The 20,102-nt window shown below is 37.5% G+C and overlaps 2 protein-coding genes and 1 long non-coding RNA gene across 4 annotated transcripts; 1 reads left to right on the top strand and 2 right to left on the bottom strand.

The window, feature by feature from the left end:
• Positions 1–3,360: 3,360 nt before the first annotated feature.
• On the bottom strand, positions 3,361–4,283 carry LOC121999911. Its single transcript, XR_006116822.1, has 3 exons — positions 3,755–4,283; positions 3,617–3,673; positions 3,361–3,429 (listed from the first exon to the last, which is right to left on the bottom strand). It is a non-coding gene; the product is annotated as an uncharacterized LOC121999911 (long non-coding RNA).
• A 776-nt stretch (positions 4,284–5,059) lies between these two features.
• LOC122000960 (mitogen-activated protein kinase kinase kinase 5-like) lies at positions 5,060–14,581 on the top strand. 2 transcript variants are annotated; one of them, XM_042555479.1, is made up of 11 exons: positions 5,060–5,834; positions 7,257–7,892; positions 7,976–8,063; positions 8,360–8,422; positions 8,506–8,669; positions 10,615–10,690; positions 12,072–12,131; positions 12,912–13,031; positions 13,480–13,686; positions 13,773–13,846; positions 13,936–14,581. In XM_042555479.1, exons 1-11 carry the CDS (start codon positions 5,326–5,328, stop codon positions 14,174–14,176), a joined length of 2,238 nt encoding a protein of 745 aa, XP_042411413.1. In that variant the 5' UTR covers positions 5,060–5,325; the 3' UTR covers positions 14,177–14,581. The 2 variants fall into 2 exon arrangements, with proteins under 2 accessions (XP_042411413.1, XP_042411414.1); XM_042555480.1 differs by having other exon boundaries at positions 5,707–5,834; positions 7,282–7,892.
• A 621-nt stretch (positions 14,582–15,202) lies between these two features.
• On the bottom strand, positions 15,203–19,681 carry LOC122000959. Its single transcript, XM_042555477.1, has 3 exons — positions 18,218–19,681; positions 16,984–17,348; positions 15,203–16,664 (listed from the first exon to the last, which is right to left on the bottom strand). The coding sequence occupies exons 1-3, from the start codon at positions 19,005–19,007 to the stop codon at positions 15,924–15,926; spliced, it is 1,896 nt and encodes a 631-aa protein (XP_042411411.1). The 5' UTR covers positions 19,008–19,681; the 3' UTR covers positions 15,203–15,923.
• Between the last annotated feature and the right edge of the window lie 421 nt (positions 19,682–20,102).

The following is a 20,102-nucleotide window of genomic DNA, read 5'->3' as shown; positions in this document are numbered from 1 at the left end:
TTTAATATTCTACATTTAACATAGGTAGAATCATCATGATGCTACCAACCATACACCCGGCACACGTGCACACACAACATATGTATGATCGACATAATCCTCCATTTTGTATACACCAAACATACTCATAACAAAGGTATAAACCATCGTGATATCTCCAACAATACATACCGTACACGTGTGCTTAAATCAACGTAGGTATAATCGACAATATACCTCCAATAATACTCACCCCATATATACATACACCTTGAGTATGATCAACATAATACTTCCAACAGATCAAGATAGACCCGAGTGCACTCACTAATCATATATAATCAACAAAATACCTCAAATACTACACCAAACACAAGTGCACATATCACGTCACAGATTTAAATCGATAAGATACATCCAGTATGTAAATCAGACACGTACAGCTAACTACATAGCTATAATCCACAAGAAACCTACAATAACCATATCTAAATGTGAATACTCACACTATCAGCAAATGAACTATCCATCATAGAACTCCTTCAACTCATAACAATCATATGTACACTTCATAGTTATGCATAATCAGCATATTTAATCCAATCTACCACACAAACCCTATGCCATCTTCTAAGTTATCCAATTAGGTACATGCAGTCTAAAATTAAAGTACCCATGGAATAGGATACATCAATCCTCTATACCTGGTCGAGCCGACAATGATATACTATTATTTCAGTCCTTTCCACGTCAGTACAAGTCATGTACTTAAATGTGCTATAGATACATAACTAAGCACAAGTAACCCATAAATGATCCTCCACAATCATAAAGGTATATCGATCCATGACAACTCAAATCGACAAACGTAAATCAGTCTTCTACTGACCGATCTAACATGAGTAAATAAATATTTACTGATGAAATTTACTAAAATAAAATGGTACACCACTGGCTAGGTCAACATAAAGATATAGATACTATCCATTACCCAACTAATAATAGCAGAGACTGGTATGTACCTCAATCCGTTATCCAACTAATAATAACAGAAACTAAAACTACTAGTGTATGATATGGAAAATCGCCAGAAACTGTAATCCCTCAATCTCTATTAAGGTCGATCATCGTCAGTGGCTAACCCCTCATATATAATATATGCTACAACAACCAGACAGGTACTAGTAAAGAGTGCTAATACATGTCATAGACTGTAATAATGAACAGGGCATAAACTAATCAAAAAGGTAGGATAACATATACCAACATACCTCCTATAGCTTGGAGATGTCCTGCTTCTGCCAAGTCCCAAAATCCAAAAAGTCACATCGAGAAGACTAAAACATGAAATCCGAAACACGAGAAATAAAACTCGTAAGCCGATCTCTGATACCAAATAAATTGGTATCAGATAAATCTCAAAAATCCAGAACACATAGCAAGTATCGTATAACTTGGCTCTGATACCACTAAATTGTCACGCCCCAGAGGAGTCCCTGTCCGAAGAAATTTCGGCAGCACCTGACAATCCAAAACTTTCTACATACACAATATACATCAGCCACAGCGGCTGGAATATACACACAACCACGCAGTTAATGATCTCACCTACTCGGCTGATACAATAAAAACACAACCACGCAGTTATAAGTAAAGCAGCCCACTCGGCTGTACCAAAATCAAAACACAACGGAAAACGACAGAAACCATATACAAACCAAACACAAAACTGCTAGCCGGCTAGGCTTACACAACCAACAACAAATACAAAATACCACATAACAACATCAACACTCAAAAAACAAAACCGGAGTATAGAGCTAAACAAACTGATACATAAACAAACAAAACATACGTGAAACTGATAAGTCTTCTGATGTGACGTGGGGACCAGCAGACAGGATATTCCAAGCGACACCAAAACCAACCTGGTACCTGAAAAAAAAATAGTATCAACGGGGGTGAGTTCAACAACTCAGCGAATACCAATGGACATGAGTAGTAAGATATATCTAACAACAACAAACATGGAATACAGCTTCCTAATCATATATAGGGAATACGCAAAACTGAAAGGTAACGAGGAAGTCAGACTCACCAGAACTCCTATCCGCAAAAGGGTCACAAACCGAAGTGTCAATAATCTTGTATGCAGGTCAAAGTATGTATCCAACCAAATGCAGCAAACACACAAACACAATCATAAAATATAAATGCATCAATGCATATGATGCTAATGATGCGTCCTGGTCACCCCGGCAGCCATCTCACACACAAATGGTGAGACCGAGGGGGTAGGTCGTACACTCTGTCGTCACTACTCCCGATGAGTGACCGAGTGGACGGAATGCTGTAGTACTCCTGTCCCGTGACCCCAAATCATAAATGGGGAGCTCAATGCTCATCTCCCAGACACGATGACGGGAGGTATCTCTACCACGCTGAGTCACCGACCAACGGAGCCAACAGAGTCCACCGTCTGCCTACGCCGCTACACTAAATGCCAGCGGAGCCAAACAGAGCGGAACTGACTGCCGGCTACCACGCTGAGTCCTCAGACCAACGGAGCCAAACAGCAGAACCGCCACACACCTGTCTGATATACCACTAATCCATGAGTGGTGGTGTGTGCAGTACATGTAACTGGCGATGTGCTCAACCATAGTAGAGCCGACAATCGCGCAGCATGCAATCATGATGCATGACACTAAGCATGGTCATAAACTGATCAACATAACCATATCCATATGTATAAAATGAGTACGGTAAAATCGATGGTCACATACCAAGATCTAGAGTACACAGGTCAGATAGAATATCAAAAACCTATGTCCTGAACATAATAAGTATGGAATGTCCTGATCAGCATAAAGAAAAATCCATATATACATAATATGGGTACCACAGTATCAGTATGTCAAATCCACGGATCTAGGGTATACTGGTCCTCTATGGTATAACAACCTAGATCCTAAACATATCCTCCTTCCATAGCATATGTACCTATAATATACACAGATCAAAGCCACAAGATCTAGGTACACGAATCATATATGATATACAAATAGAAATACACAATCCAAGCATGGCATAAAAACCTAAGTATCAGATAATTTGGATATACATGTCAGAAACAAAAATCCAGAGTCTAACCCTAACCTCAGTAAAGCATGGTATGTCACTCTAGAAACTAAGATACTCATGGCAATAAGGTACTCATGGCAACAAATCACGAGATATAAGTACGGATGCTTCACAGGTGACAAATCTAACATGCTATGGATATCAAACAGTGACATACCAAAGGCAAACATATTCATTGCTTGTAGTTATAAAATACTATGCATATCCAATGACAATATCATAAAAGATAAGTCAAGAGGTACCCGCCTCCAATGTAGATCGAGCTAATCAACCTCTACGTCGATGTGCTCGTTCTGAATCTGAATCCTGTAATAATCGTACATGTATAGTTTTATTTAGCTAAATTCAAATGAATTAAATAGCTAAAGAAAATGCCCAACCTACTTAGGGAGAACCCTAATCAACATAAACATAATTCCACTAATTAGGAATCCTTATAGTAATATACCAAAATCTACATCTACATTACTGTTGTAGTTAAAAGGATCCTTACCTGACCTTCTTCTCCGATGATGACAGCAAGCAACAGTAGCTGAAACTGGTGAAGTTGCTGTCCACCAAACCATATACTCTAAATTAGCGATCCCACACTCAACCAGGTACACAAACCAACCATTCCACATCCACTTACCTAAATCAGTAGTCAAGGCTGGTGATCACCTCAAACCCGGCCGCAAGGTGCTTGAGGGAAGCTTAGCTCCGTGAGTATGAGCAAGGACAGAGGGATGAGGTCAGTAACAGATCCCCAATTTCCTTCGGCAACTCCTCCCTTCTGGTGACGGCAGCAGTTGTTTCCACAGCGATCGAGTGGAAAGCAGTGTGTACACAAGACTAGGGCACGGAAGGAAAGTGGCAGTTGTGCTGCCAAATCACAGCAGAGGGGCTAGGGCATGACCTCCTCGATAGAGGGGCTCTACAGCTCCGGCGATAACCGACGGCGTCATCAATCGGAGAAGAACCATAGATCAGTAGAGGGGAGAGGTGCTCCTCGCCGTGAGAGTGAGAGGGAGAGGAAGAAGCTTCGGCAGAGGGATCCGGCAAGGGCACACCTTCGGCGACAGCAAAGGAAGAGGCAAGGCGATGCAAGGAGTCGCCGCGAGGTGGAGAAGGAGAAGGGAAAACAGCCGCCTGCGGTTAGGGCAAATCGGCAACGTCGGGTGAGGCTCTGGCACGCGAGGAGGAAAGGAAAAGGAAGGAGAAAAAGAGAATAAAAAAATAAAATAAAAAAAAATAAAAAGGAAAAGGAAAATCAACTTTTCCTCGCTTAAATAGGGTAGCCTAAACAGGCTTTTCCGTGCCCCATTTTTATCCCCGTTAACTTGTCCGTACTAGCTCCGAAAAATTCCCGAAAAATTTCCAAAAATTCCGGAAAAATCCCTTATTAATATTCGCCTATTTTCTGGTATTTTACAAAAAAGAATTATATTTTTTTATATAAAACAACCAGAGAAAATTAATGATGAGAAAAATTCATAATAATATGCCGCAGCTGAGTCTCGAACTCTAGATCACTGATTGTTTCGCTTGTGGAATTACTAATAAACGTTAGAATTATTTTTAGTGTGAATAGAAAAAAGGATATTAACGTAAATTCATTTTAGGCTTCACCAAAAGTTAGTTAGTAAAGGAGTGAGATTTTTAATAAAATAGTAAGAAGTAAGATATATATATAAAATACTATTAATTGTTAGTATTTTTGTTAGTTGTTTATATATATATATATATATATATATAATTTTGATCCATCTTTTTATATATTTTTTAAATTTTATAAATTTAAAAAAAATAAAAGATTATAAATATATACTAAAAAATTATTAAAAAATAAAACTGATTAAAAATTTTGATAAAAAATTGATTAATAAAAAAAGAAAAATCAATAAAAAAAATAAAACTTTAAAAAAAAAACACATAAGGGAAACGAGAATAAGGGTAAAAAATTAGGTGAGACGGGAAAAGCGAAAGGGTATGTAACGACTCGTCTCTTCGAAGGCGCGTCCGTCCCGTCCCCGAGAGAGATGGGGCTCGTCGTGCTTCCGCACCGTCCGCTCATTTTTTACTTCTTCCTCGTCGACGATTTCCGCCACCGTCACCGCCTCTTCCTATTCAAACGGGCGAGGTCTAGGTTTAGGGTTTCCCCCTCCTTCTCTGTGCTATCCTAACCCTGCTCTCTAACAACCTATGTGATCCTTCGTCCTCGTCATGCCCTGGTGGAAGAGCAACGTAAGCGCCAATCATATCCTCTCTTCCTCCCCTTCCTCCGCCTCATCGTCGTCTTCTTCCCCCGCCCCACCGAGCCAGCGACGGTCCAAGGACTCCCGCCTCTTTTCTTGGATTCGCCGGGACAGCCAGCCTCGGCTCGCTAGCCAGCGCAAGCTCCGCCACCTTACCGACCTCGAAGTTGAGGCCTTGCCCCTCGAGGATCGCTCGTCCGCATTATCGAGTTCCACACCGGTATCGCGCGCCGCCAGCAACAATAACGCCGTACCCTCCCGGTCCGCTTCCTCGTCCATGCTATTACCACACCCGCTCCCCCTTCCTTCGGTCTCGTTGCATCGACATTCGGCCACGGAGCAAGGGTTGGTGTTTTCTCCGCAGAATTCTGTGGGACGCCCTCTGCCCTCGCCGCTGGTGACTTCTGACAGCGTGGAAGCGGATCAGGGGAATGTCACGGTGGCCGAGCCCTCTGCCGTTGAATATGTTGTAGGAAGGTATGATGTTTTTCCGCTCCGTCTTAATATCTGTGCTTCATGTGTAATTGAGGAATCCTTGGACCTCAATTTTGTCCTTTTACCCCGCAAATTATTTATCTTTATATGAAATCTTTTTCTAGTCCTGATGGTTCAAAAAAGGAAAAACATTTACGTGAAGCCTTCTGAACGAAACAATTTGCATTCTCTAAAATTGTTGAGGTTGTTAGCATTGATGTTAGATGGAATATTGCTTCTTATGATGCCTGCTGCTTATTTCTTCTTTCGTTTGGTGTAATATGTAAACATCTACCCATGTTTTTCAATAAGTGCGAGTTGCTTGAGGAGAATAAATGTTTGTTTTTCTTGCTTACTCTTACTTAAATGTGATATAATAAATAACTAGTCCTATATATTTATCCTAAATTTGTTTCAGTTTTACTATTTTCTGTAATAACTTTGGTCGTTATGATTGTGAGAATGTTAACGTATCATGACTGTGCTATCTGTATGCAAGTACATGCTGGGGAATTTATCTTAGAGTCAGGATATTATTATGTTAAATATGGTATTAAAACAATTGTTCATTATTCTTTTTGGTGTACAGAAGTATGATCTTGAAATAAAATAGATTTACCAGTTCTTCATGTTATTTAAAATATTTTTTTTAGGAAAAGAAAGTTATTTTAGAATCTAAGTGTACTAGTAGTGAATTGCTGAGACTTGAAAGCGAATGATCACTAACTGCTTGTATATGGCGTATTGGAATCTCCCTTCCTATGATTTCTGACAAAAATACATCAATCTTCAGTATAAACATTTTACTCTATATATTTCGAGTTTTACTTATAAGTTTGGAGATAAATTACATTATAATGGTAGGATTTCTCTCCTTAAACGTTCCTGTCTTAAAAATCTAATGCTTCCATTGACTCCTCGGAGACTACAAGAAGCAATTAATCACCCTTGATACTCTTGGTTAATAAGCTTTGTTTTAGACCTTGCTGATAAAAATCATTCAAGCAGTATCGAGAATTAATGGTAGCCAGACCTATTGGTATATGTTGTTGGAATGTAGAATCAAAAAAAGAAAGAAAATCTCAAAGAATTGTGAAAAGGGTACAAAATTAAAATCTCAAAGTTACTATGCTCTAAGGGTATCCATCAGCCAACATCACTCTAACGTTTCATTTGACATACCTTGATTCTAACCTATTTTTTTTATGACATTATTTATTTCGCTGCTTGAACTATTGCAACCTTTAAACTACAATTTTGTGTCATTTTCAACAGCTTATGATTGGATAACTGAATGTGTAATTTGATTTGTATGTTATAAGAAATGTTTTCATTGTTTAGGAAAGAATTTTCTTACATTGCTTAGTTCTTTTGGTTTTGTTATTGAGGAAATGTTGTTTAGTTGCATTTATTACACTGCAATAGGTTAGCTTACCAGACTAATGTCCAGAGTGGACGACATGTTGACAAACCATCAGATCAGACAACAATTAGCTACCGGAGGAAAGCATTCCAAGATCCAAATTCTTCTGGCACTATGAACTTCAAACTGAAGATACCTGCAAAGACTGTTGCAATTGGTGATTTTTCAAGTCCTATTTCTAGTCCTATAAATAGCCCTAGGAGATTGAGTACTGCAGACTATTTGACTTCTGGCAATGGAAGTACATGCCTTCAAGTGTGTTCAGCACCTAAGATCTCTACCATGGGTTTGGTGACGATTTTTCCATCGCAGGCTTCGCCGGATAAGATGATTTGTAGTCCTGAAATGTCTCCACCAATCACTCAAAGTAATATTTCAAAATCTAGAAATCCTAGTGGACCTCCTTCACCCTTGCACACAAAGAAATTCACAGAGAGCTCAACTACACGACATGATAGTGGTGCTAATGTACAAGTGCACCCACTTCCTCTCCCTCCTGGGGCATCACCTCCTTCACAACCAACCTTTTCTCATCAGCATGCAGCAAAAGCGGAGGTGTTACACAAGACTAATCAATGGCAGAAAGGAAAACTACTTGGAAGTGGAACATTTGGTAATGTTTATGAAGCCACCAACAGGTACAGCATATTTGTGTTCTTTTATAGTTAGTATTTACTTTCTTTTCTTGTTTCCTTTTAGTATAATTTATACACTTTGACAGACTCACTGGTGCGTTATGTGCCATGAAAGAAGTTAATATAATTCCTGACGATCCCAAATCAGCTGAATGCTTGAAGCAGTTGGAACAGGTTAGATCTCAATATCATAGGTTGTGTATGTATCTACTTAAATATTTTGTAAGCCATCTTACCTTTTCATTGGTTTTTCCATCATCTGTGCAAAGTGCCAATTCCATAGACATTAATGGCTTAGTTTCAACTGTATGTTGCCTTACCTAATAAGTTACTGTTTTCAGTTAAATTTGATGATTTCATTTGATTTGTCATTGGTTATTTGGAAGTGGTTAATTGATTAGTGTTTGTTCACTTTCCTTTAGGAAATAAAGTTCATATTAATTGATTAATGTTTGTTCACTTTCCTGCAGGAAATAAAGTTCCTTAGTCAATTTAAGCATCCTAATATCGTTCAATACTATGGGACAGAAACAGTGAGCTTTCATTGTTGTTATCCTGAATCTGTCACTTTCCCCTCATCACATCTTTATTTAGGAATTCAGTTTTGAACGTGCAGATTGAGGATCAGCTGTACATTTATTTAGAGTATGTCCACCCTGGTTCAATTAATAAGTATGTTCGTCAATATTGTGGAGCTATGACTGAATCAGTGGTGCGCAATTTTACCCGTCATATTTTGAATGGGTTAATTTACTTGCATAGTAAAAACATCATGCACAGGTCAGTATTCTAATGTTAGCGAATCTCATTACATATATTTGGCAATCCCTTTAGTATATTCTAGTTGAACTTTGTTCACCCTTAATTGTTTAAAAAAGACTACTTTTTTGCTGTTTCTCCCAAGAGATTGTATGACAACTCACAAATTCACAATTTAGTTAATTTAAATGTGGTTGTCAGATGACAAAATAAACTATATTCTAAAGGGATTTTTTTCATGAAGCTTTATTGCCATGAGCTTTGAAACTATTCTACTATATTCATTTTTTTTTCTTTTCTTTTTTTACCTTCTCTACGTGACATATGTAGAAAATATGCTTAAAAATATACATTGCAGCATATCCCAAGGAGATATTCAAGCAATGAGTTCGATCTTTTAGCAAATTTTGATGGACTGAATAAGAAGGAGGTCAATTTTGTTGAAAACACTGGCAATCTCTGATACAGAGAAAGCAAGATTAAGGAGAATGTTTTTCATGTTATAGCTCAATGCCTGAACTTGTAGAACACGCAAAAGAATGCCTTCTATGTTCACTGTGACAATGTTAGAAGTTGAATGAGAAGAACTATTGTGATTAACATGTAACAATAAATGAGGTCAGGGAAAGAGCTGCAGATTTTGATTTCTGTTTCCTTGGAAACAGTACGATATGGGTATTAGAGGCACTAATTGTGGAGAAACTACAAGCAGCTGGAATTCCTTGCAGAATTTATTTAGAGTTTAGACGTACAAGATTAATCAGGAATAATTCTGTGGCTTGAACTAATAGGTTAGGCATGATGAGAAATATCTCAGAACCACTTATCTCTAGGGAATTTTCATAACTATTAACAATTATTTTTCCACGATGTAAGTGTCTCAGCTAGTTATTCTAACAAACAAGAAAAATATAAGTCTTCAGGTGCAATAATAAACAATAGAACTATAAAACAATCTGTTTGGTCATATACTGAAACTTAAATAGGTAATCGCTAAGTTAGATGAAGAATCAAAAGTTTGCTAAGGCCTTGAGGAAATCATAAAATCTTCAAAATAAATGGATCTGTTTACATGGGGCCTTTTTATGCTTCTGGTTTTATTTTGCTGTTAACATGGCACGTTATGTGCAAGTCATTTGTTTTTTTGTGCATGTTCTTCTCTTGCTCCTATATCTATTTTGTGCCCTGGTTGGGTCTGGCAATTAAGATGCTTCAGCTTTCTTAGTCACTTTCTCATGGGGCATACATTATTTTCCTTTGAAACTAAAATCATGTCCTAAAACAAACACATGTAATATATAGACTCCCTCTTATCCAGCAAAGGCCAGAAGATTGATCCTATTCCCTTTTTTACCTATGCCTATCATGACAATTGGTAGGATAGATTACCTGCAGGGGTCTATTTTCTTAGTGGTTCTACTGTTATCAGTGAAAATTTGGACAATATCATTTCACAAAACATGTATCTATGAGCGTGATATTATTAACTTAGAATGATTTAACTGTGACTAACTTTTTGATTATCTATTCTTTCATCTTGAAGAGAGAAGATGCACATGTTGCTGCAACCTTGTGTGCAATTTTATCATATTTGCTTTTATCCCAATCAAATGTTAACCAACTTACTATATAAATCAGACAGATTTTTTTTTTTTGAAACATTCCATCTGTTTGTTTTTGACAGCATTCATGAAAAAGGAGAATTTGAACCTTCTATTATTATTAAGGCACAAATTTTGGCTTTGAAAACAGAAGCCACTGTCTGTTCCTTTTTCCGGCCAAAGACAGCCACAAGTTTGATGTTTTTTGTATTTCAATTTATTAATACAAATTAAACTCCTTGATCTATATTCTGGTAGTAACTTTGCAGTGTATAATTGCTAAAAGGAAAACCTTTAATGTATGCCATATTTATTCGTGGAAAGCATACAGTACTTAGACATGTGACTCTAGTTCATTCCCACAGAGATATCAAAGGGGCAAATTTACTCGTTGATGTGAATGGTGTTGTTAAGCTTGCTGATTTTGGGATGGCAAAACACGTAAGCCTATAATTTGTACACCAAGATTTATAGTTCTTTCTGATATGTGCTTTATACTTTAAAATCTATACTCTGTGCTTTTTGGAGGACAGATTATCTGGCGTCATGGTAGTAAATATGTTTTTGGATTATTGTTCCAGTCAATTGTCATTGTACAACTTGTCATTTTTGTCAGGGGTAACACTAACTGCAGATTGCCGGATAGTGATTGGAAAAATGTTGAATATTCTTCCTCTGGTATAATTTTCTGTCGAATCTGCTGAAACTATGACACAGTTGAATGTGCTTATTGCTTAAGTAGTCCAAATAGAAAGTAGAATAGTGCAATATGAACTATGATGGTGTTCATATCATCAATTTAGACTAGATGCTTAGAACCAGAACTTAGGCTTCGTCTATCTACATTTTTAATCTTATGCTTGTGCTTTTAAATTTAAATTTAAATTTCCAATCCTGTTTATGATGTTATGGATGTCAGCCTGAATAGGCTAATTGATCAGGTAAACTTATTACCAGTTGTTCAACTAGCTCAGGAATCAATCCAATTTTTAGTCGACTCAAATCTATTCTCAAATCTGACTTTGGAATTATGGAAGACAAACGTTAATAACCTAAACATGGAAGCTAAAAGATGTAACAAAAAAGTGTAGTGAGATTGTAAAAGTTGTCCAATTTATTACATTTTTATAAGTAAGCTTTTAGCACTAAATAACATTCTAAAACAAATACCTTAAACATGATAACAATCATCCAAAAATATTTTAAAGTATGGAGAGAAGGAAAACCTAATCTAGATTACTCTGCTGTTTTTTTTTTGACTATTTACCCTTATCAGCTTCCTAACAAAGTCTTGTTGTGGAATGCTCTTGTAAGTGCAAAATTGAAACCATATAAATGCTATAATCTCGGGGCTACAGAGTAGAATATCAAGAATTTGTGTGAGCTGAGAAAACAAAGATAACAAGAAAATTTCTAAAATGGCAACAGAAAGTGGCATATGATTAAGAGCATCCAAATTTATTTGATGTTAACTGATGCCATAATGGGAGCGTTGGACCACATTGCATGAAGAAACTATTTCATTCCCAATTCAGAGTTAACTAGCAGTCTTTGAAGGTACATATTAATCTTATATCTTCATCCTTTCAGTGACTAAGAGGTGAACCCCAAAGAATAAGGTTATAATTTGACCTACCCAAGATAAAATCCAAATTTGGGGAAAAATGAAAGAATTTAATGGTAGTGTTAGCCTCTGTTGGACCAAACTGCAATTCAAATTTCAGTCCTGATTTATTAAATACATTATAGAACCAACGAGTTGCCACTTGCCAAGTGCTACATTGACTAATGTTAGTAATTTGTATTTTTTTTCTTTAATCAGTTAAGTGGAGCAGCACCTGCTCTTTCATTGAAGGGTTCACCATTTTGGATGGCTCCGGAGGTATATCTCTTTTATCTCTCAAGCATAATTCATTCTTTGCTTCTACATAGTTTCAGCTTCTCCTGCATAAATTCTTTCAATTGCTCACGTTCTTTAATAATTATTTTTTTGTGTGTGGTGACTCAAACAAAGTTCTCTGTTTGACTGTAGAAAATGAATGTATTCTGTCAAAATCTGTATCATACTGACATGATTTGCACCTTTGACAGATTGGTATAGCTGAACAGGATAAGTACTTAAGTTTTTGTTTTGCTATATTTGGTCAAAGCTCCTGAACTTTGTAATTTGAGGCAAAAGCATTCTACCTGGATTGACTATGGTGTTGGCTCCATCAGAAACATTAATACCCTTTTTGTGATGGCTTTCCATTGGAGCAAAAATACATGGGAAGATGAAGCAGCTATTGTAAGGCATTGGCCTCCATTATATGAAGCAGCATCACTAGCAGAAGCAAGAGAGTGGATAGCACATGAATTCTGCGGGAAGGAGAGCATGCCATTTTCAGATTTACCCCAAATATTCTAAGAATAAATCTACGTTTTCTTTTGTAGTTAGAAACCAGCTGTCAGTTGAAGCGTATGTTTCCTAGAATATGCGCAAGTTGCATAAATTGTAGCTCATCTAATTTACTCTTCAGTTAATATTCACTTGGCTGCATCTAAACCCAAACCAAGAAGATTGTTCTTTTTTTAAACTCAAAAGTGCGTTTATATTTTGATGATTAAAGAAATTTTTCTCATAGGTAACTCTTCTGAACCTTGAACCTATTTTTTGTTGCAGATGTTGCAGGCTACTATGAATAAAGAAATTGGATATGATCTTGCTGTTGACATTTGGAGTTTGGGTTGTACCATCATTGAGATGTTCACAGGGAAGCATCCATGGAGTGATCTAGAAGGGGTTTGTATGCTTATGATTTCAACTTGTTGTCACCTGTGGCATTGTTGTCCATGTTGCTACTATCTAACTTCATATGCTTACATTCTTTTTTCCAATTCTGTGACTAGTAAAGAAACAAACCCTAATTTAGTTTAGTGGTCTAGTACTTTGTTTCTAGCAAAGGATTTTAATTGGAAGATCAAATGGATAAAATTTGGTCTTAAATCATTGTAGATTGCTCTTTAGATAGTGTATGTGTCTGTTACCTTTGGTGGCTAGTGGCTGTTTGATCAAATGCTCTGTTGTTTTTTTATTATGATTGCCAAATAAATAAACATAAAACGATGAGATTGCCAAATAGATATTTAAAGCTTACCAGGTAAATTTGAAGTGGTAACCTCTGTGTTTCTTGTAGATGTATTTTCTTTTATCCTTTGGTCATGATTATTTTTGCTTGGAATGATTACAGCCCCAAGCTATGTTTAGAGTCCTCCAGAAAGACCCACCAATACCGGAAACATTGTCTAGTGAGGGCAAGAATTTCCTCCAGCGTTGCTTTCATAGGAATCCTGCAGAGAGGCCAACTGCTAATATGTTGCTTGAGCATCCCTTTCTACGAAATGCCAACCACTACAATCTTCATGGATCTCTCCATGCTTTTGCTGGGATTAAACTCGTGAGCCCCAGATTTCCTTATTTTTCTGATGAATTGTTCTACCTGCAATTTTTGTTTTTAATACTCCATAATGTCTATCTTAACAGAACTCTACAAGTCCAAAAGATCAAGGCAAATCCAATAGCGAACCATGCGTGAAAAGGAAACAAGTCTTCAATGGGTATGCTTCTTGTGAAAAATCAGGAAAGTTTGAAGTGTATCTTCATTTTATCTTGCAGAAAATGACACTGATGTTACTTGTATTCACAGTGAGAACAATCATTCTCATCTTGAATTTCCTGAATCAACTGCCTCCCGTCTTTCAGCTCGTTCCACTGCTGAGGTTTTCCCTAGTTTATCCAAGTCCCAGTCAACCTACGTTGTGCAGGTTGTGCAGGTTCGACCTGGCTCTTCAGCAAATCATCAGATTGAAGTGCAGCACAGCGCTGGAAATTTTCAATACTGTGCATTGCCCAAACCTCATGGGAAGGAAGACAACAATCACTTCTGATAAGGAGCAGCTATGCACCTGAGGGAAGAGAGGCTAAATATCATTTGGATATTGAGATTCTTTAGAAGGCTAAGGAACAATAACCTCAGCATTTGTTCAGCTTATGGTTTCAGATAATGACCACATGATTATTCTCCTTTTTTTTTTACTTGATCTTCAACCACGATGAACGCCGTTCGTGAATTGTTGATGGATCAGCTCCGTGTTGTAGTGTTCCTCTTCATGTTGTAGTTGTACATCCAGTACATGGATGATATGCATATCTAATGTGTTTTTTTTTTCTACAATAGGAAAAATGGTCAACTGTAGATGAAAATCTCACATTTTTTTTTTTGTATATCATCAGTATCTATAATGACTTGTCATCCAGTTATAGTTGTGAAATGAAAGTTGATACTTATGAAATTGCCTTTTTCTTGATTTCGTTTTGTTACGTTGATGTTATTTTGCTAATGCTTTGTCAGTTTATTTGTTATTGTAGTGAAAATTCAAATCATCTTAGGGCTGGATTTTCTTGTCAAACACACTTTCTTGGTTTGTTTTGAGATTGAGCTCACAAGAGTGGGGATGCTGGAAGGATCGATTCATGTTGACTCGGTCAGTTGGTCGACTTGTCTAAATTGATGGAATCAACTTGATGATGACTTAACTTGATTGTGTGAGCTAGGTAGGTTAAGCAAGCCAATTAGATTTTCTCTCATCCTCCTGGTCATTTGAATATAGTTTAATCATTTTTGGCAGACCAATTTAGGTTTACTTGATTAGCTTTACCAATTAAATAGGGTTAATTTGATCATTTTGGATTATATTATGATGACTCGATATATTTAGTTGGTCTGTCAAAGATGACAAAACCAAAGTATTCGATTGACCCTAATGACTAATTGATTAGTAACAGTTAGTTGTCATGACTAACTAATGTTTGTCATCCTTAACCATCAAACTTTGCCTCTCTTAAAATTTATGCCCCTTTTCGTCTGCATTTTAGTATTTACGTCCAGTGAAACTTGAGCCTCGTCGGACCACTCTGACGAGATGTCAACCTTATGATTTCCCCTTGTCTTCAGCATTTGATCTTGAAGAGGAACAGGAACGATCTGTGGTAGATTCATGCAAGAGTACTGGCGAGCTGCGGGTCATCCGAGTTGGTATGTGACGGGTGTTGCCACAATGAGGTCGTAGGGTCGATCCTCGGAGCAGCTGGAGAATAAATCCCCTATCCCCGTATTACACCCTGTCCGTCACATGCTCGCTCGGATGTTACGATTTATCTCCCTCGTGATAGCCTTGGGACAGGTACGACGGAGACACTGGGGGAGAGAGTGTTTCGCCTTTTACCACAATGCAGGAGTATTGGCACCTCTTCAAACGATCCCTCTAATTGCATCAAGTGGAGAGAAGAGATGAGCAGTTTATGCTCAGGGAGAATGTGGTTCAGGCATTTATACAAGCAGTGAAAACCATGCTGCAAGTGAGGTGGAGATTGACCCAATTTAAGAGTTGGTTCTTGTTGGCCATTTACTTTGTCACTAATTGAGTGGTGATGGAGAAATTTGGATCATGGCAGACTGGAAATCACAAATGATTGGGAAATGAAGCGGCGGCGGCGGCGGCGGCTGCTGCTGCTAGAATACATTAGAACAAGCTGTACCAGCATGGATTTAGGATGTTGAAAAAAGAGAGTCAGATTGATGAGGATGGATGAGTCATACCCAAAACTCAGCCCTCGAGCAATTTTTCCTCCAGTTTAATCATTCAACGCAAACAGCATTCTTTGAACATCTTGTACAATAGGTGATCCCTGTCTTGTTTTCTCCAATATCCGTGTGATTAATGTCCTCATCTCTTCGTCGTAAACATAATCACCTTCATCCAGTGCATGAACCTCATGAGTAGCTAACAATCCCTTGTCCTTCAACTTCTGATCCCACAATGGTTCCTCCCCAAATGATCTCAACCCCTCCCTTTCCCATATCAAATTCGCATCAGATGAGTGAAAGTAATATTCAATATGGTCTTTTGAGTTAGTTGTCAATGGCCGGTTCTCTTCCATGTTTGCCACCCTTGAGAAATCTCTGTAAACTTCATCGTATGCCTCCAGTGATTCTCCATTGAGGTTCAAGCAAACTGGCTTAGCTAACGAAATTATTCCTGCAGTGCCAATTGGGCTATTCATATTTGAGGAAGACCCCACATCACTGCTGGATAAACCTCTTTGAGAGGCAAGACAATCTGATTCCACCAACTGGAGTTGCTTCTGCGTTTGCTGAAGTTCTCTTTCTAGCTCTTCAATCCGTTCTTGTAGCCTGAGTTGGATCACTTCGTGCAGACGTAAGCTAAGCTCTCGCGGTGAAACTGAATAATTGGCTTTGAATGGGCGGTCTGTGGAGCTTGTGCAGTCACTCAGATTAGTAGACTGGTCATTAAAGAATCTACCAGTTTTTAGTTCTCCTCCAACTATCTCATCTGTTATTAGTTCCAGATCAAGCTGAAATAAAAAATTTCAGCCTTAGAGAACTAGCAAGGTCTAAGAAAGAATAGCACAAGAGCATAGATGAAACGCAAAAGCATACAATTACCAAAAGCAGATCATATAAAATGAATTGGTAGAATTGATAGTATTGAGTTAATTGTAATAAATAATGAGTTAAATGAAAAAGGTGTTGGTCAGGGACTTAGTGAATTTCATTGATTGTGATGAACCATATTTACATAAAATACAAATCACCATGACAAACTGTAGGTTCTATATAAAATGTTTGGTTTCCAATATATACAGTTAATGAAGCAAAGAACATCGGCCTTACCTCATCAAGCACCAACATTTTTGCGCTAAAGACAGAAGAATTCACGCCCATTTCTAATTTCTCCAGCTCAATTTCAAGCTCTGCTTCTATTTCACTCCTCGACTCTTCCATAGGCAAGAATATCTGATCATTGTCATCCATTACAACTGGTTCCAAGTTGAGAACCATGCCACTAGGTTTCTGGACTTCATTAGCCAACTCTTTTACAGTTAGAGCATCCAGTTCCTCTTGCAAATCTTGAACCAAGTTTTCTGAACTCTTCAACATGGTGTTTAAATGATCTATTTCTTTTCTGTTTGACAGTATAGTTGACAAGAGTCCAAGGCTAACTCCAACAGAGAAGATATGTAGTGCATCAACTTTGTCTAGAAACAAAAGATGTGCTGATCAACAAAGAGCAGAATATAAATATATATTTATATATAGGAATCGATAAGTAAGAAGATATGAGACAATTAACCAAATTTATCGTCCATATTTGATAGTTGAATAACCAGACAGTGGGCATCGAAAACATTGCAGTAAACCTATACAATTGTAATACTAAATAAACACCTCCAATTAAATCAAATACAGTTGAAGGTGTCTAGGGTAGCGAGAGTACTGAAGTAAATTCAATTATTAATGTAACTAAAAATGATTTAAGAGAGAGAATTTTGTTAGTGATATAATCTAGCAAAGAGTTCAATCAAAGAATAAGATTCATTTAATTGCCCCCAATTATTTGGGTCTAACTCAACTCCTTGTAACTGCCACCCCATGATTTAGGCCAATCATGACAAATATGAAGGCGGTAGGGCTCCTATACACTTCCATACTTAAGGCATAATTTGCTACCAAAACATATAAAGGAGAATATTTTTATGACAAGAAAACCAAGATGTAAGTAGCAAGAACAAGACTTGTAAATCTAAGGAACTAAGGGGCGAAGAACACAGATAGGCCAACTAACCAACCATGAAAAATTTACTAATTTCCGGAAATAATTATGGAAACCTCAATAGCCTAGTTTCTGTAAATAAGTTATAATCAGATATAGCATGATACCGATAACTATTATTGGATAATAGATGGTTACTTCCCATAGCCTGACAAAATTTGTACATTGTCACTCAAAAATAGAGGACTTCTGTTTATTTGTAAGAATTAGAATTTTCGGTTAATTTAGAAGATAGAGTCTTACACTACAAATAGCCATTACAAAAATGACATGAGAAAACGATAATAACGATACCTTTATGATGACCAAACTTCAGTGGTTCTATAGTGTTGGAATGAACTAATTTTTCATGTGGTGTCTCCCTGCAATTTCTTTTTGCTGTCCTCAACTTAGGAAGAGGCAGAACCCCAGATACACTCTTCACATACGTCTTGTTGTCTAATTCACTAGCAAAATTGTTGTCCACAGGTCCAGAACAAGATGTGCTAATTATGTTGCTTCCATCGGTAACAAATGGTCTTATGTCTGATGTGGTGGAAGAAGGAATTGAGCTAAAAAGAAACTCTTCAGATTCGCAATTTTCATTGTAAAGTTGAGGAAGGAGATAGTCCTCCATGGAAGAAAGAGGTTTACTAGTCCCACGGCAAGAACACTGGCTTCTCAGACAGCTTGGACCTCTACCATGAGCATGACTCAAATTAACTCTCCTTGAGGTGTTCTCTCTGAGTAAGTTATTCACCAAGTCATCCATTTCACGCTCACTTAATTTAGAACAATCTTCAGCAACTTTCTTTATTTCCTTGTCCCTTAGATAGCTTGCTTTCCTGAAAATCCATGGCTGCAAACTAAGAAGGGATCCACGATGACCGACATACTCCGCTGAATTTATCAAGGAAACTCCATTAACAGGACGGGGAACCATTCCGTGGGATAAAACATCAACTGTAAACTCCGTAGAGACTGGGGTTTTGCAAGGAATTTTATCATCCTTAACAGAATAATCTTCTGCATCTCGTTTAGAAGCCAATTTCTGAAGAGTATTGCAACCAGATGAGACTATCTTATTATTGAACTGCTTGTCCATTTATGCGATTACCCTGATTTTTCTCGCTCAACTGAAAAATAATATTTCTAGCAGAATTTGTCCTTTCTTCGACAGTTCTAAACTAAACTTCTGAAAGAAGCTTGCCTTCAGCTAGCTACATATTACTCCGATTTGCAGATTAAAAGCACAAACACATTGAGCAAAGATTCCTGACCTAAAAAATAAAAAAATTGATCTTTTCGCACTCAATCAAACCCCAACAAGATACTTGATCAATGCCACAATAGCTCATATTTCCACGGAAAATAACAACTTCCGAATCTGAGAAACTGAAAACGAGCGGAAGGCCCCGATAGAACGGAGCTCCAGAAGAACTTAATCCCCGATTGCTGGCATAAAAAATTTACAGCAGCCGTCCGACCAATCGGACAACATCGACCGTCACCGCCAAAGATCCGATCTTCGAGCTAAAATATAAAAAGGATGGCGGAAAACCCGATATTGTAGTGAGATGTGGACGTCAATGGTAGTAGTTAAGCTACGACTCCAATCGAGAAGAACATCGACAATAGAACAAAAAGTGGCAAAGAGTCTGGGATACCGATCACTCTGGGACGATGAGGATACCTAACGCCAACCTCGCAATCACCGAAGGAGCAGTCCAGCTCACCTCTCCCTTCGCCTCCAAGCATGGAATTCCGAACCTAAAGACCACGTACATATTTCTCATTACTTTCTGAATTCTTTTGTTTTTTCTGAAGCAGATTTTGTTGGTCCCACTTGACGTTTCTTAACCCACTCATTGATATCAATTACCAATTATTAATTGATATACACGACGACAAATGAGCAGGATGTAGGATCAAACTTACCAATCAGTGAGGAAGCTACAGCATTGATAAGATCACATTAGTGGCGTATTGTTTATCAAATAATAAATAATTTTGTGATTATTTAATTATGTAATACGTACAAATTTATCACTTATTTTAAGTCTGACTTCATTCGAAATATTTCTCCAGATTCACCCCACTCTAATCACTTATAACTTAATTAGAAAAACGATAAGTATGATGTCTTCTAACTGGAGTTTAAGTTGGTATTAGGATACGTGTTTATTTTTTTATGTGAAAA

Source organism: Zingiber officinale, chromosome 7A (assembly GCF_018446385.1).
Source record: "Zingiber officinale cultivar Zhangliang chromosome 7A, Zo_v1.1, whole genome shotgun sequence".
In the NCBI taxonomy this organism is placed as follows: Eukaryota; Viridiplantae; Streptophyta; class Magnoliopsida; order Zingiberales; family Zingiberaceae; genus Zingiber; species Zingiber officinale.
Note: the sequence above shows the minus strand (reverse complement) of the source record. Positions and strands in the feature narration are given on the sequence as shown.

What these genes read in the sequence shown, in the direction of transcription:
- LOC122000960 (XM_042555479.1), top strand. Translation starts at nt 5,326, where the DNA reads ATGCCCTGGTGGAAGAGCAACGTAAGCGCCAATCATATCCTCTCTTCC. An exon ending in GCTTGAAGCAGTTGGAACAG is followed by an intron (nt 8,064 to 8,359) that starts GTTAGATCTCAA and finishes ACTTTCCTGCAG; the next exon opens with GAAATAAAGTTCCTTAGTCA. An exon ending in ATTTTGGGATGGCAAAACAC is followed by an intron (nt 10,691 to 12,071) that starts GTAAGCCTATAA and finishes TTCTTTAATCAG; the next exon opens with TTAAGTGGAGCAGCACCTGC.
- LOC122000959 (XM_042555477.1), bottom strand. Translation starts at nt 19,007, where the DNA reads ATGGACAAGCAGTTCAATAATAAGATAGTCTCATCTGGTTGCAATACT. An exon ending in GAAGTTTGGTCATCATAAAG is followed by an intron (nt 17,349 to 18,217) that starts GTATCGTTATTA and finishes TTTTGTTTCTAG; the next exon opens with ACAAAGTTGATGCACTACAT. An exon ending in AAATGTTGGTGCTTGATGAG is followed by an intron (nt 16,665 to 16,983) that starts GTAAGGCCGATG and finishes TTTTTATTTCAG; the next exon opens with CTTGATCTGGAACTAATAAC.